Source organism: Bacillus rossius, chromosome 5, assembly GCF_032445375.1.
Source record: "Bacillus rossius redtenbacheri isolate Brsri chromosome 5, Brsri_v3, whole genome shotgun sequence".
Classification (NCBI taxonomy): domain Eukaryota; kingdom Metazoa; phylum Arthropoda; class Insecta; order Phasmatodea; family Bacillidae; genus Bacillus; species Bacillus rossius.
Genome location: NC_086333.1, coordinates 11,557,545 through 11,574,413, shown reverse-complemented (window position 1 = coordinate 11,574,413; position 16,869 = coordinate 11,557,545). Strand labels below are relative to the sequence as shown.

Sequence of the window (16,869 nt, the reverse complement as noted above, 5' to 3'; positions counted from 1 at the left end):
GAAATATCGCCAGCTCGTAAATTCGTTAAATGAATCGTGAATTGTTATTTGTTTACAACAAATTCGCGTTATTGACTCAAAACATTAAAAATCGCGTTTCTACTGTTAAATAAAGAAATTCGTGTTATTTTTCGGGTTTATGGCGATCGCGAATTTTTCAGGTCCCTACTCATAGGTTACTTACACGTATTAATCAACATCACTCAAGTAGCAAATTCTTAAAATACTGGTCGAGGTTTTCGCATGTAGTAGTTGTGACAACAGAGTTATACACATGTGCTAGATAAACAGTTTAGCTAATAATTTTCTGTGTGTCACAGCCACAGATGCATGGTTAGTTTGTCTCTCATTGTGCCACTGCACATTATTACTAATGAAAGTCTACATGTTTTCATATGCATATTTAAAACTTCATCATCATTATTGCTCCAAATAATTTTAAAAACATTTATGTAAACCAATTTATTATCATCATATACATACTTACATGTTCATATAACAAAGTTATTTTTTGCAGAATTTTGTAATGAAAATATTTGAATCTATTAAAAAAAATAGTTTAGGAAAGAATTTTTGATTGTTTGTATAATAGAACACCCACGGTCTAAATACAGCTGGAAGAACCAAGTACCACTAATAAATTTATAATTTTAAGTTAGGTGTTATTTGTGTTGGAAGTACTGTATTACTTAATTCTTTAAAATTTTTAAAGGTTTGCCCATGTTTGAAGTTTTTGTGTTGACGTCACTTAAACTTGGTCTTCGGTGTTTGTACCGCACAAGTACATTACGTTATATGCCAATGAAACAACACCAATAAGTGTTTCCGACTAACCACCGACATGTCATTGTTCATTAGCACCAAGCAGTAGCAAATTTTTCCTAGGCCCTTTATAATCATGGAGGTCTCGTCGTCACAAATATTTCTGCTAAAAACCCTGCTAGTTGATTGATAAACTTACTTAATCTCCCCTGTTTTTGTTGCAACCCTTCATTTCAATATACAAAATAAAACATTTGTTTGCTATCATCTATGCATTTACCAGATATTCAAGTTTAGCCTAATTAATTACTTTTCAAACACATTTTGGCATAATACTTTAAATAATAATTCATGCCCGACACATACGTTCATATGTACATGCATACACATGAACAATGATAATGATCAGTAATGATCAATCAAGGTAAATAGAGCCCCTTTGAGGGGGTGAAGGGACAGTGTTGTTGACATGGCATGTGACTATTCAAACAAGTCGTCTGCTGGTGGCCGCCATCTTGTTGATGTCCGCCATTTTGTTTCCAAAGGCAGGTGTTATGTACAAAAAAACCTGACGGTGGCTGGGATTCGATCCGGGAGACATGACTACGTCAAGGTTAGAAAGCGGAGACCTTAATCACTCGACTACAAGGTCATTTGAAGAGTAAAGAAATAAATAAGGAATATAAGGTATGTCTTTAAGGCAATAGTACCATGTTTAAATTCAAGAAATAAATGCCGCCATTATTAATTGCACATAGCCACATTTAAAAATAAATGCCGCCATTGTTAATTCAACCTCGCTATCCAAAGGGGGCGCCACATTTAAAATTCAAAAAGTAGTCAACAGAGAGTACCTCCATCTTTAATTCCAACTCTCGCTCCCAGAGAGTGCCACATTTAAAAATAGGGGACGCCATCTTGTTGCCGTCTGCTGGGACTCGTACCTTTACATGCACAGTGTGCACAAGCAATGTGCTATATTCCCCGCCATCTTGTTGACGTCTGCTAGGACTCATTCCTTTATGCGCACAGAAGCCAACGGCAGAATGACCTCCCACCAATAATGCCAAAGCAGATATTACGTTCAGTCATTATGTCATGGTGGCCATCTTTTTTTCGTGTGCTGAAGGCTGCTGCCGACATAATGTTTTCATCTGCTAGAGTGCACTGCCACCATATTAGTTTAATTTTTACCCACTAGAGTGCAGTATTTATTTATTACTGTGGCACCCGACATATTGAAATTTGTGCGCCATTTTGAAATTCTCTAATTATTAAGACGGAAATTCGGAAAAAAAAATTCTGTAAATCTACAAAAATAACCTGTTAAAATAATGGTTGGTTCTATCACCTCGAATCAAACCGTTATCAACGCAAACAAAATTATTTCAGTTAAAAATTTATTATTTATTAAAATTATCAAAAACATTACAGGTTGGAGAGAGAAAATAACAAAATTACACATAAAAAATTATTACATAATTTCTACTCTACTACAAATACAAACACAGCAAACAAATTACTTGCATTTCTAGTTTTCTATAGTCTTCTTAGAGTACAGGAAGAATACTTAACATTTCTTGACATGTGTTTTCAGAGCAGTTCCACACGATAGTTGACTAACACATTTAGATATAGCACAGAGTTCTCAATTTCTTTAAAAGGACAGTGTTATATTCCATGATGACTTATCAATTTTAAACGTAAAAATGACTTGCTGCAGAAAATGTAGTTTGATTCCGAAGAATGCGCAACCAGTCACAATTCCTGATGTGTATTTTTAATCTTCCGTTGTGCATAAACTGAATACCCCACATGTTGCACTGATATTTAATGCATTCAGAGTTATTATATGAATTGTGTATTATATATCACGAATTTTAAAGCTTTTGATCAGGGCCGGCACGTCCATATAGGTGAACTAGGCAACCGCCTAGGGCGCCAAGTAGCTGGGGGCGGCGCAGCACGACTCATAACAAGTAGGAGTGACAAGGCGGTTCTGGGACGATGTAAACATTGCACCAGAACCACCATGGGGGCCGCCATCTTGTTTCACGGAGACTGCCATTGTTGTTGACATTGGCTACCAAGGCGCGCCACCATCGCAGCCACTGGGGGCCGCCATCTTTTTCCGTCTGCTGGAGACCGCCATCTTAGTTCAGCCTTTAGTTACCGGAGCGCGCCACCGTCGCTTCGAAGGCGGGAATTGTATACAAAAAATCCTGGGCGGTGGGTGGATTCGATCCGTGGGACGCAGCAACGTCGAAGTTAGGAGGCAGACGACTTGACCACTAGACCACGGGACCAGTTGAAGTATGGGGAAGTAAATAACGTACATATGCCGCCATGTCTTTAAATTTCGAAAAGCAATGCCGCCATACTAGCTATGCTTAAACCGTTAAATTTCGAGAAAAAAAAAATGTCTATAAACCCACTCCACCCCCACCCCAAGTATGCCTTAAAGAAACCCCCGCCATTATATTTAACCGCTATGCTTAAAATACCCGCCATATTGTTAAATTTCGAAAAGAAATAAAATATCGCTATGCTTAAAGTTCCAAAAAGAAATTATGCTTAACCACCATATTTAAATTTCGAAAAGCACCCGCCATGTTTAATTTCCAACCGCTATGCTTAACCCGTCATGTTTACATTTCCAAAAAGAAACAAAATACAGCCATGTCTGATTTCGAAAAAAAATACCGCCATGATGTATGCCTAAAGCAAACCACCACCATTATGCTTAACCCGCCATGTCTTTAAATTTCGAAAAGCAAACCGCCATGTTTAATTTCCAACCGCTATGCTTAAAAGCCCCCAGAGTATGTCTAAAACAAACACCGCCATATTAGCTATGACTAAATAAACATAACGTCAAAAAGGCGCCATACTAGCTATGTCTACCCCACTCCCACCACCAGTATGCTTAAAAGCCCTGCCATACTAGCTATAACTAAAAAAACATAACCTCAAAACCTCGCGCAGAGAGAGCGAGATGTTGTCCGCTGGAGCGTCACTCATAAACTGCGGAATTATAATTCCCACATATTATAAGCATAATAATGTATTTAGTGGTAGTACTTGTGAAACACGCCAAGTAATAAGCATAGTTAAAAAATATAGGACCTCTATTGTGGTATATTACATTCAAATTGTAATAAGCATAGTTTAAAAAAATGTATTAAGCATAGTTATTTTTATTTATAAAAATGTGAAGATAGTTAAGTATTAAGCATAGTTAGGACAAAGACTATTATTTTACGTCGAGTACAAACGCCGTGTTGCGAGCCTCGCTCGTGCGCCGGCGAGCAGGAATGTATTAAGCATAGTTAGGACCCCTACAGTTAACACGTAGCGTTAAGTAATTAAAAATAAAATGTAGATGCGGCACGATCGACATAAGTTACCGATGTAATAAAAATAAAAAATAAAACCAAATAGCGCTCTGCGACATGTACCAATAAGCATACATAAAAAAACTCACCGGAACGCATCCCGCCCACCCCGGCGATATGTAATGATAAGCAAATAAATATAAATAAATGTTGTACAAACACCAGTGTAGGAAAGAGTGTTGAACGATCGCTCGTGCGCCGCTCGTGCGCCGTAGCGTTAAGTAATAAACAAAATAAAAATACAATTGTAGGAACGCTCAACTGCGGCACGAACGCCAGAAATAAACCATATAGGCACAGTTTAAAAAAAATGTACGCAAAGTTAAAATAAAAACAGTTCTAACCCTCCAAATAGCGCTCTGCAACACGTACCAATAAGCATACATAAAATAAAAACTCACCGGAACGCACCCAGCCCACCCTGGCGACGTGTAACAAATAAATTTAAATAAATGTTGAACAAACGCCCGTGTAGGAAAGAGTGTTGAACGATCGCTCGTGCACCGTAGCGTTAAGTAACAAACATATTTAAAATAAAAAAACCGCACGGAGTGGGCCAAGACCCAGAAAAAAAAATCAACACCGACCCGCTCAGCTGCGGCACAAAGCAAAAGAGCATACATAAAAGAAAAACTCACCGGAATTCACCCACTCCAACCCGGCGACGTGTAATTAAAAAATAAAAACGCAGACAAAAAGATATATTAAAAATAGTAACACTTATATACGCAGTGTGGAGAGCAACCTACACAACCGACAGCGTTTAACGATAATTAAATTTATAAAATATATTACAAAGCGGGAGCGTTAGAGAAACACGTCTGTACGCCGTGTAAGCACTCTGAAAACTGTTGACAAAGTCCTCGTGCGACGATAGCGAGAAGGGGGAAAGTTGTTTTTCGACCCTGGCACGCAAAATTCTATACTAACTTACAGGAGAGCCTAAGCGTGGAACACAATTAAAAACGTACAGCCCAGTAAATCATGAAACTGCCGAACTATAACTGTGACAAAAAAAATTACCATAAATCAAGTGTAAATAACAACACAAATAGGTATTATAAACCTATTAAAACATAATAAAACAAAACAAAATGATATAGCAGACACTCACAAATGCAATACAGCGCAATGCAGATAAAACCTCAGCAGCGAAAACTCCCATGAAATAATACTCGCTTAATGAGACAACATGTGCAAAGAGTAAAAATCCCTATACGTAAATAGGAAAAAATAAAACAAACGCGGAACCGCGAAAAAACAAGCAAAACCATCAACAGCAAAAGCAAGAAAGGTAATAAAAATACTAATCCAGTAACACATTGAGGAAATAAATAAGGACGGACCCCCAAAACAATTATACCACTAGGCTAAACATAACCCATAAGTAAATCACAATAAACCAAAATCAGAACTTCCTAGAGCTTATTCTTGACCTCATTTGTCTCTTACTTGTTTGTGCAGTTACCAACTTTTGCAGACTAATTTCTCCCAAGTTACGTGACGGTTTTAAATTAATTTATTATTCTTTATTCATAATGTCTACCGCGTGATTGTTAAACTGCGTATTCTTAGTTTTTGAAATGAGAGATATATCGAATATTACCAGCTACATGGGCATAAGGCCATTGTGCTGCGGTCTAGTGTTGAACCATCGTCGCATCGTGACTGGTCACTCACCAATCGTCGTGTCGTCTCGGCGGCGGAGTAGCATGGCTTCCCACTGCCTCTGTGACTCTCCCTTCTCGAATAAAATCTCCCCGTTTAAGAAGCCCGTTTTGACCCTGTTTGTGTCTGTTTATTAATAACATAAACAGTTCCGCTTCGGCGCCGCTTCTGACGTCATTACACACTCCCCCTCCTTCCCTGTGCCTATGACCGAGTTTCGCTGCGCTGTGATCAAGGTCGCGCCAGCTGAGCACCAGTGGCAACCCCCCTGTTTGTTTCCGTGGCCGTGTTATGCTATGTTAGCAAACATTCCCCCCCAACTCCCGCTTCACCTGTCCTTCAATGTTTCCTGCTGCGTTTGTCATTTCCTCATCGTGTCCCGCCGTTCCTGATCGTCTGGCTAGCTATTAAAAAACAAAAAAACTTTCCCTGGTATCCTACAGTATTTTCGGCCGTTACAATATATGAATACAACATAAAAAAATTGAATGACTACCGGAGATAATTTCATTTGAATTTCCTCATTAAATCGCACAGTGAAACTTGTATGAATTGTGTTGGTGTTGGTGTTGCTGCAGCAAGCTGGGCATGGTGTACCAGTGCGTGGGGTGCGACGTTGTCAACCTGCAGCCTCTGATGACGGGTGGGGCTCGGGGGGCAGAGTCCCAGGCCAAGCTATCCCTCCCCCACGGTCCCCCCGTCACGCAGCTGTGCCAGCACTGCAGCCACCGCCATCACGTGAGTGCTGCACACATTACGTTTACTCCCACAGCTCTGTTTACTGCGCCGTCACTGCATTTACTTTCTTCTGGTTCACATTTTCATTTCAATTTCAGTATTGTCTATTTGAGTTTGGATAAAATTTTGAGTGGTTGGAAGTAATTTTGTAGTTCAGCTGTTTCTAAAGAATTTGATACCGTGTTTTGTCAGTTTTTATTTATAGTAAAATATATTATGTTCAGGTTGGAATCTCTGCCCATTCAGTTCAGAAATATTCCGAGTTCTCTTTCTAATGTTTCATTGCAAGTTGAGTGTAGTTTCCTGAAGCATTGTCACATTGTTCTCACAGTATTCTTATCATTAATTAATTTTATTAATATGCTATTTATTTCTTATCTATCAAATTAAAATTATATATAAAATAATGTTATTAATAATAATATTTTAAACAAAATAAAACATTTCATTTCATGGTCACTTTTTATACTCAGTTCATACTTTCATGAATTTATAAATACTCACTCAATATAGTCACTATTAGCCAATAAGGATAGTGTTTTGGAGCATTGTCGTATTTATTATTACCTTTTCTCTAAAATTAATAATCATGTAATTTTGTCATTTATTATCTTTCTGTGTCTGCTTGAATAACCTATTGTTGGTCTTCTTTTGTTCGTATTGCTACATGATTATAGTTGGATAATTTTAATGTTTTCCTTGGCTTAACTGACTTTAATCTCTGTTCAGTGTCAATTGTCAACCTCAATTTTCCTATTTTATTTTTAAGAAAGCCTTCTCTCTCTGGATATTTCCCACTAATACTTCATTCTGTACTACATTTCTTTGCCTCTCAACTATTAGTAGCAATGCATCTTGTTCCTTGTTGCTTCTTTAAGCAGTATTATAACAAAAGCTTTGCGTTGTGATGTTGTCAGACCTTTTCTTAAAGCTCTTCAGTTGTTTAATTAGACATGCATTTTAATTTCCACGATCCAGTTCATATTGAATCTCCCATGTCTTTCCCTTATATGCGGTCCTGTGTTCTTACATGTAAGCAACACAGACCCTAACAACTATGCCACCAAAGCGACTACTGCCAAAAAGAGACTACTTCCAAAAAGAATAGAACATTCTTAAAACAACATTTTATCCCGACTATAGGTGTACCATGGATGTAAAATACTTGTACAAAGGAAATTAAAAAAGGTTGTAGAGTCAGAAAAACAACTAAATAAACCCAAACACAATTTATTTTATCCATAAGAAATTTTCCCACAATTCCCCTTTTGATTTATTTGATACAAACACTAAACAATATACTATATACCATATACCTAACTGCTCTAGTTTAATAACAGCTACATTGTTTAATATCCCTTTACACCAATTTAAAAAACTCAATAGCAGAAATAAAATAACTAGTACAATACAAATGACATATCATGAAATTATATTTTAGTTGCCTACTACGGTCCATTATGGAGTCTTAAACTTTTGCTTGGCCTCCAAAAATAATTAAATATATGTATATATATATGTATGTATGTGTATGTATGTGTGTGTATATATGTATATATATATATATATATATATATATATATATATATATATATATATATATATATATATATATATATATAAAATTATATCCGATGGCTGATCAAAAGGGGTAATCAAAAAACTACTCTCGCTGCCCACGACGACAAACATATAAGTTGTAATGAAAACATCCGTTAAATAACCGCCATACCCTTTTGGCTGACGACTCTATAACTCTGTTGATAATGTTTCACACTTTAAGAAATCACCAAAAATAAATAGTATCAATTCACAAAAATATGTGCTCAGTTCTGTTTTTGGGCAACATTTGGACACAATTACGGTTTAACTTGTTCATTTGCCTTTGATGCTACTTACAATTTGCAACACTTACTACTTAACTATATAAAAACAGTGCTATACTTATAGTTTATCGCCAGAATTTAAAGGGTAATAATTTCCCGTAATAATTTCACTTTGAGTCCATAAATTTTCCACCAGTGCTTTACTACAAAGTCCGCTGCAATGGTAAAACAAACCGGGAAATCAGCTGTGCTGTATACTGCCCCATGAATGGAGGCCGAGGTACACTCTTGTCTAGGGCCGTGCAAATAAAGATATTCAAACACAGTAAAAGTGGGACAACCAGCACCGCGTGCTGCCATAAATGTGCATTTTACCAGCATAAACTCCGGTAAAGTTTCTGACGACACACTCTCAAACATGCTTTCATTTTGCGGCACGCACAAATACCATTTACTATTCAAAGGGGTTTCACTTTTCACTGGTGCCAGAAAATCCACTGCATTTTCAAAAATTTGATAAATCCCAGATCAAAGCCCATGGCAAAATCATTCTCAAGCGGCACTGTAGAACAAATTTCTCTTCCAAAAAGCCAGCCGCCACATCAGGTTCCGCAGGAAGTCGGCAGCTGAGGTAGGCACGAACAACGAGCAGGCTAACTCTATGGTCGGAGTTTCCGCAGCTCGTTTTCAAACATCTTCCATGCCGTCCGCTACTAGACACCTTCCACATCATGGTCGCTATCTAAGCTTCTCTCTCGCCTCACACAGTTCACCACCGCGCCACCGTCGCCTCCGGCCAAAACAAACGCCGTCGCACCAACTTTCCTTCCTCAAATGTTTTGCACATCAGCCATCAGAACTCTCACACTAAAGTTTGAACGTATAAACTTGCTTTTGCGATAGTTAGAACAGTTAACTGGAAAGAGGATAAAATTTGATAGCCATAAACAAAAATACGGTATTAAAATAATAATAATAATAATAAACAATTACATATTAGAAAATAGTCTCAAACAAAATTAATCAACCGAAACTCTTTACAAAAAGGTAAAGAGATATAAAATATGAGCTTTAACTTCATAAAACAAACCAATATAGAGAAATTAAGTAAATTATGAAAATATTGTGACAGTAAATGCCACAAATGAAACAAGACTACCTGGCATCCTGATCTAATGTAACTCAGTTTCAAAATATTCTCTACCTCCTGAAACTTACTCATGCTCAAAATTATTGCATTAATATTTTAGTTATTTTTGTAGCATGGATTTCTCTATGTTTTTGTACTTTACTAAGTGACCACTTTGCCAACTATCCCTCCTAGGTTAGGTTTGCCAAGAAGGAATAGTTTTACATTGAAAGCTCCATGAACCGTAGGCTCGATGGCACTCCAAACTTAAAAGTGCAGAGAAAATATCAGTCTACAAAAACTGCACCGACTGGCTCGCCACGTTGCCCATTCAATAGGTGCAAAAAAAAAAAAACATTAAAATAGGGGAAATACTTAAAAACTAAATTTTGGTTAAAACAATTGAATGTAAATTTACAGAAACAACATTGATTCGGTAGTCAAGCCATAATTTATTTCCTGGAACACGGTATCACACAAACAAAAGAGAATTCATAGTTTGAGTAGTATTGGCCCGAATATAAGGCGACCCCGAATATAAGGCGACCTGCAGTTTCAGGAGGCCAAACAAATGTAAAAATAATTTTTGGTAGAAATTAATGTGAAAATTCATTAGACATTTTGTGTTGATAAATCGTTTTTGCATTTATGTATAACAATTAATTTATATTTATCACATTACTTATTTAAAATAAGTTTGAATGGCCTACCCTAAAAGTCAAAAGAAACCAATTAGAAAATATTTACATTTTTAAATATTACACTAGAAATTTTTTCGTATGTTTACTCTAATGAAGTTGCATAATTGTCATCTTCAGAGCTGTTTATTTGTCTAGAGCTCGTTCACCGCCGTTCCACCGATGTGTGATTGTTCATTTTTCACAGTTTACTGTATCTACGAATTTAAAATTTTTACAATGGCTATTAATTACTCTTAAAATACAGCATTTAACTTTCCGTTTGACTTAAGCTACGTATCACCACAGAACAAGGTGTATTACTATTTAGTAGTGTGTTTAACGTAAAAAAAAGCAAACAAAGAATGCATCTTGCCGGAACAAATTAAGTGGCTAGCTGACATGATGAAGCATACGGCCATGAATAACTTCGGTTACGTGACCGCGTATATTTGTCCATATTACTCTCTGACAGAGAGAGTCTGTTCTGTGAATTTGAAAGAATAATCTATTATAATTATGAAAGGTTTTTACATAAATAAAGAGTGGATTATTAAAATAGCTTTTGAAGCAACGTACCAAATTCATGTTAATATGGCGTCTTCGTGCGTGTTCGGCAATGTTCGTTTTACAACAAAGAAATATTGTGGAAAGACAGTTGGCAGCCGTGAATTTCCAAACATTACATCCTAAATGTTTGTAAATGTAAACAATCGTTCTGAAAATAACTGTGATATTTTAGTACAAATATTTCCGTTACAAATCTGAAGATAAATTACCGTAAATGTTAACACGCGATTGTACACAAAGTACAAATATGAATTGTGAAATAAAAGGTTGCCATTTTGAGATGCTTCAACATTCACGTTTTTACTCAAGAACAAATATTTTAATTTTCAACTTCAAACAATTGTGAATTACTGCAATATTTGGTGGATTTATCGTTTTTCCCCGTGTGAGGTAACAAAGTTTTAGTTAATATAAAAAATCGTGAACGTTTTGTTAAACAATGTTTCTACTGTAGCTTTCAGCTTGGAACTAATGTTTGCGGTTCTGACGTCTTGGGTGCGAAAATAAGGCGACTTCCAATTTTTGCATCTCTCGTTTATGTAAAAATGGTCGCCTTATATTCGGACCAATACGGTATTATTCGTTACCATTTAACCTTAAAACTATTTTTTTTTATTTATTTTGTTTGGGGCCCCACACAAAGACTAAAATTAGAATAGATAATCCAACTACTTTAAAGAGAGAAGATTGCATTTAAATCACTGTGGTAGTTATACAGTCATTACGTAATAGTTACTTTGGAAAACATGCAATAAAAAATTTTAGTTGATTCCTTTTTATTAATCTGTACGATGTTTGTCTATTTTAAGCTGAATTTCGAATTTCGGTGATGAAATGGCCGGGTGGAATTCTAAAGAAGTAAAACACATGCGCCATATGCTGCATGCGAAGAGGAAGGAAACAATTTATTGGAGAACTTTTCTGAAAATACTTGTTGCCCGAAGCAGCTCGAGAAGTGGAAAGCCTCAGTCCCCATTCCAGTATACAGTGGAATATAATGACCCATGGCCAGGAAGTGTGACACCAACACGTGGACTGCTAAAAGAATATATATATAATCACATCAGCCAAAAAATAAATAAGCAAATTTATTCTCGGGGACATAAAGCAAAAAAACTCACCCAGTTGGCGGTGCGGATCAACTAATTACCACATAAATCAAGCCAATTTTTGAGCCAAAATTAAAAGTAATATATGTATCACATGATGGCTGACCAAAGCACATCACAAGATGTTAAAACTGTTAGCAAAAACTTTACGAATTCCGGCTTTGATCTAAACCAAGATTGCATTGTACCTTAAAATGTATTATTATTATTATTTAAAGTTTTTACGAATTGGTTTCAAAATTTTGTTTATAGTTCTTTTATTTTTCTTTCAGTCTTGAAGCACTTCACAACAGTCTTATTTGAAGAACATAATTATCTCATTTAGAATAAACAAAAAATTTCATCTTAAGAAGTGATTAAACAACAAAAATAATTCACTTTACCTTATATATAAGCATAAGAAAGTTACAAAAATTAGAGCATACGTGCTGTCCAGTTTGCCAACAAAAAATGAAAATAAAAGTTAAACATGTTGAGTATATGCCCAAACAACAGCCATGCAATGGCACACCATCTGACCAGGAAAATTGAGAAACCTTGAAGTATCTGTGAATTTTTTTGATGCCGGGAAATCAGTGAGAAACCCATTAATGTTTGAATCCATCGTGAATTATCTGTTTGTGTAGCAAGTTGAAAAAAATTAGTTAAAAAACTGCATGCCCGTGCCTACAAGGTACAAATTGCATTATTTATACATATACCATATTTGGGTGTTGTTTACTGCCTAACCTCGGCATTGGATGTGACAAATGTAACTACTGATACCTTACCTACTGCCACTCAGTGCTACTGCGCAGTTTCTTTCTTCTGTAGGTTATTTTTTATTTTTACATAAATTGTTCGTAGACTATCTTGCCGATGTTTCCTTCGTTGTCTTTCACCCAATAGGTGATGTGGTTTGCTGGTGTAGGACCCTTGCATGTGACAAATATTCTTTTATTTGCCCCAAGATACATTCTTCTCTGGCCACAACACAACATGATTTGTTTTGGTGTAGCAAGGTTTGTCCGAGGATTATCGGATTGCTGAGATCAAGTTTTATCAGAGTCACATTATAGTTGGTCCCTATCGCTATATCATGTAACTTTATATTGCCACTCAGGAAGCTCAAAAAGGCTGAATGCTAACGCTGGTGGGGTCCAATTACTACAGCTGCTCTTTAGTGAGAAGGCTTTTTTTACTGAAAATTACACTTGGCATCAATGTTTATGATTTTCTCCGAAGGTGACTATCATCCAAAGAGACCTGTATCAGGCGTACTCTTACCGTATGGTTTGGGCTTCCCGGTCGAATGGTTTTCCCGGGTGACACCTCTTCTTTCTTTTCAGTGTGCATCGGTTGTGATTCTGGTTATCATTGTGCTATTTCCGGCAAATTTATCTTAGTAGACAGAACAGTGGCATTTGAGAGACACCCTGTGCTGTGCCAGCTTTGGGGCGGTGAAAGGGTAGAGCATAAACTTTTGCCAAAAAATTTTTATTCATTCGAATTAAATATTTTTTTCCCCATAAGAATTTTACATACAAGAAAAGTCTATTTAAAGCTTCATAGGAGTTCAAAAAACATTTATCCAAAATACAGAAGGAAAAAATAACCTAATGTACATGGAACCATAATAAAGAGGTGTAAAATGAAGGGGAGAGGGGGGAAAGTAAAATTTTAATTTGGAAAATAATTTTTTTTAACTAATGGCTATTTTTTTATCATTTTAAATAATGTCACTGATTATTTGCTAAACATAAAATCAGTGTCTGAATAATGTTGCAGAAAACAATTCAAGGTTATCATTAAATCCTCTTAGCCTCATACTTGTTACATTTTTCCAATAAATTTTTTTTGGGGGGGGGGGGGAGGGTGTTTGTTTCTCCTACATAGTGTAGGCCTACCTATTGTTAACAAATAATTTAAAAAATATTTTAATTTGAAATTCAAATTGAGTTTAAAAATTATTTATGAGTACTCAATATCAAATTATTCTTGAATATTGAATATTTTCGGAACACTGACCCCTAGTAGAGCACCATGTTATCTGTTGACCCCAGTTTGAAGTTGGTAGTTTTTTCTCAGCTTCATAAGGCTGCTGTTGGGAAGTTGGGTCACGCTTCTAGGTGGTCCTGTTCTGCACTTCGGGCCCTCTTGACCATCTCTTCTATTGTTAAATGCCTTAGCGCTCTGATGTAGGGTGTCATAAGGCTAGTTCAATATGCCTTCGGTGGAGGTAAGCCGTGTGGCTTATGGATACTTTGGCCTCTTCTGCAGGACCTTGGCCATGTGTGTAGAGGTTCTTAGCAAACTGAGCCTTCAGACGTGTCTGTCTTGTTCGTCATACTTCGTCCACCAGGCGGTCGTACGAACTTCAAACTGCTTTTTGACTTGGCTCACCCAGTGCACAGAGGCTCACTGGCTCACTGGCTCACTGGTGCAGGAAGCAGTCTGGGTCTGCACGAGGCTTGCCTGCAAATCCTGGCAGTTCGTGCCGACTGGGCTTTGACAGGCTACTTGTAGGGTTCAGAATCGGGAAATCCTGGTCCCGAATGTACCGGTACTTTTGATACATTAAAAGAATCAACAATTGAAAATTGATTCCCGGTTCTTTCAGTACTGAATCGACAGCATAATATTTAGTTTTTATTGCTCGTTAACGTTACTTTCATTTGACAGACTCCCCTGGCGAGGCGATCCCGCGGGCGAGCGCTCCTCAGTCGCCACGCGGTGCTCGGTGCTTGGGTTGCTATGTGTTTATGCTAGTGCCTGCTGGCTTGTGTACTGGATGACACTTCAATAGTAAGTATTTGTTCAGAATGTAGAATTTAAGTTTTAGCAAAACATTGGTGCTTATACGTTTAATTCCAAATTTCACTCTGGGTCAATGACTATTTTTTGCTCTAATTTGAAACTAAAGACCATTGAGAAGGAAATCTTTGTCTTTTGTCTAGAGGAAGGTTCAAGTACACGAGCTAGAAACAGGAGGCAACTCAAAAGTGATGAAACTGCGACTTTAGTTACTTTTGAGTTGAAATATTTCATATAAACTTGGTTGAAAAACCTCAGAGCCATGGAGAAAATTGAGAATTTCTTTTGCTGCTACAAGTACTGAAGGGGTGCCAAAGAAGAAAACCAAACTGATAAAAAACTATATATGAAAGTTATGATTTCACAAATGACTTTTTGGGAGAATACCCATTTCGGCAATTCATAGAATATGAGGATTTAAGAATGCTCTTTAAAACATTAGGTCACCATTTTCCGAAATGTCTAGATACTATTCAAAATATTGTCAATGTAGCCACTCAAAAGAAAAACCAAATTAAAAATGAAGTTCTAAGACTGTGCAAAGAAGGAAGGTCATACATTTTCTATATCATTTGATGAGCGGACTTCAATCTGCAACCAGAGATACTTAAGCTTGACTTTACATTCCAGACATTTCACGGGGGACAACCACATCAAAAATCTGGGGCTCTGGAGCTGCAAAAAAAAATGGTGGATGAAATACAAAATTAGTTAAATGAATTTGATGTTTCGTGGGAAAATGACATCATTGCTTATAAAACAGACTGTTCCAGTATTATGGTAAAATTTGGAAAATTCCTGACATCTTATCATCAAACATGCATTCATTGCACACGTACTGCAACTTGCAATCGTCAGCGTTTTCTACAAGAAAGATGAAGAAGAAGTCGAAGTTCTGCCTTTTTTGCCAATACAAGATGAGGACAAAGTATCCTTAACGCAACAAATCAGAGGCAGTGACGTAACAAATGACGATTCTGACGACGATGAAGAAGGGGCCAAATTTTTATCGAATAATGTAATGACTCAGGAACTTTCAGAATGCCAATTTAAGTACCTTGATTTACTTTCGAATATTAAGGTGGTAAAATTATTCTGCAAGTCACGTACAAAAAATTATGTTCTACAAAAATATGTTATTGCAGACTTCCACAAGGAGTATTCACTAACTCATGACTCAATGAGACACTGGAGTAGCCTTGCTACAATGCTAGAACCTTCTTGAAGCTGCGAAGGTGCATCGTAAAAGCGTTGATTGACATAAATTTCTACTTGCAATTTTGAGAATTGGAGTGGAAAATAATAAACTTTATGAAGTTTTTGACATAGAACTGCATTAGAGGCTTTATATTGCCGCGACGCCACACTATTTATTGCAGATGTGGCTATTAAGTTTACAATTAAAATGTTATCTTATATGGATGACAGTTATGTGGGCGAAAAAATGTTCACATGATGATAAAAAAAATACACAGAACATCTATTGAAGGTTACAGCAGCAACAAATTACGTACAGAATCCAATCCAATGACGACAATTTATCAGTATTTTTCTGCCCAACTAACGAGGAAATGTGCCGCAAAATAGTTACCCTGTTTAGACGCACTGATACTTGGTCACCACCGTCATCAACGTCCGAACCTCAGAGCTCACAGCTTCAATTTGTAGAAGAAGAGAAAGCTGAACCTGAAGTTAGAAGAAGTGCTCTAACAAAAGCCGAAGAGTTAAATGCTGAGCTTGAAAAAGTTTTTAGTGAAAAACGTGTAACACCAGCACAGAGTGTGAGACGATCCTGCGATGGTTAGGCTAGAGATAGCCCTCTTTGAAAACAGTATCGGGCATTCGACCATCTTCTTACGAGTCCACCGACTAGTGTCGAAACAGAAAGAGTATTTTCTGCACTGGCTTCCTGTGCAAGTAAAATAGGTTGATTTTGAGTGATAGAAGTCTAGATGCTCCACGTTATTTTTGATATCTTATTACTGAGAGCAAAAATTATCTTATAAATTAAAGATGATAATATTTTGTAAAGCTTGATTGTTGACAGTTACTTAGGTAGAGTGTATTTTAAGTTATGATAATGTATTTCAGATTTTGTTTTACAATATTTAGTATTGATGGATTTTGTGTATTGTTTGTTATTTTATAAAGATTATTTTATTACATTGAAAGTTTTAGTTATTTAAGTTTGAAAGGCTGACT

The 16,869-nt window shown here is 36.6% G+C and overlaps 1 protein-coding gene across 8 annotated transcripts in view; it reads left to right on the top strand.

The window, feature by feature from the left end:
- LOC134531585 (tRNA (guanine(26)-N(2))-dimethyltransferase) overlaps window positions 1-16,869 on the top strand; it is a 161,593-nt gene that overhangs the window by 121,292 nt on the left and 23,432 nt on the right. For all 8 annotated transcript variants that reach the window (XM_063367301.1, XM_063367303.1, XM_063367302.1 and 5 more), the window contains one exon: window positions 6,404-6,563. In XM_063367301.1, coding sequence (XP_063223371.1) covers window positions 6,404-6,563 — 160 coding nt within the window. The remainder of the gene's footprint in view (window positions 1-6,403; window positions 6,564-16,869) is intronic.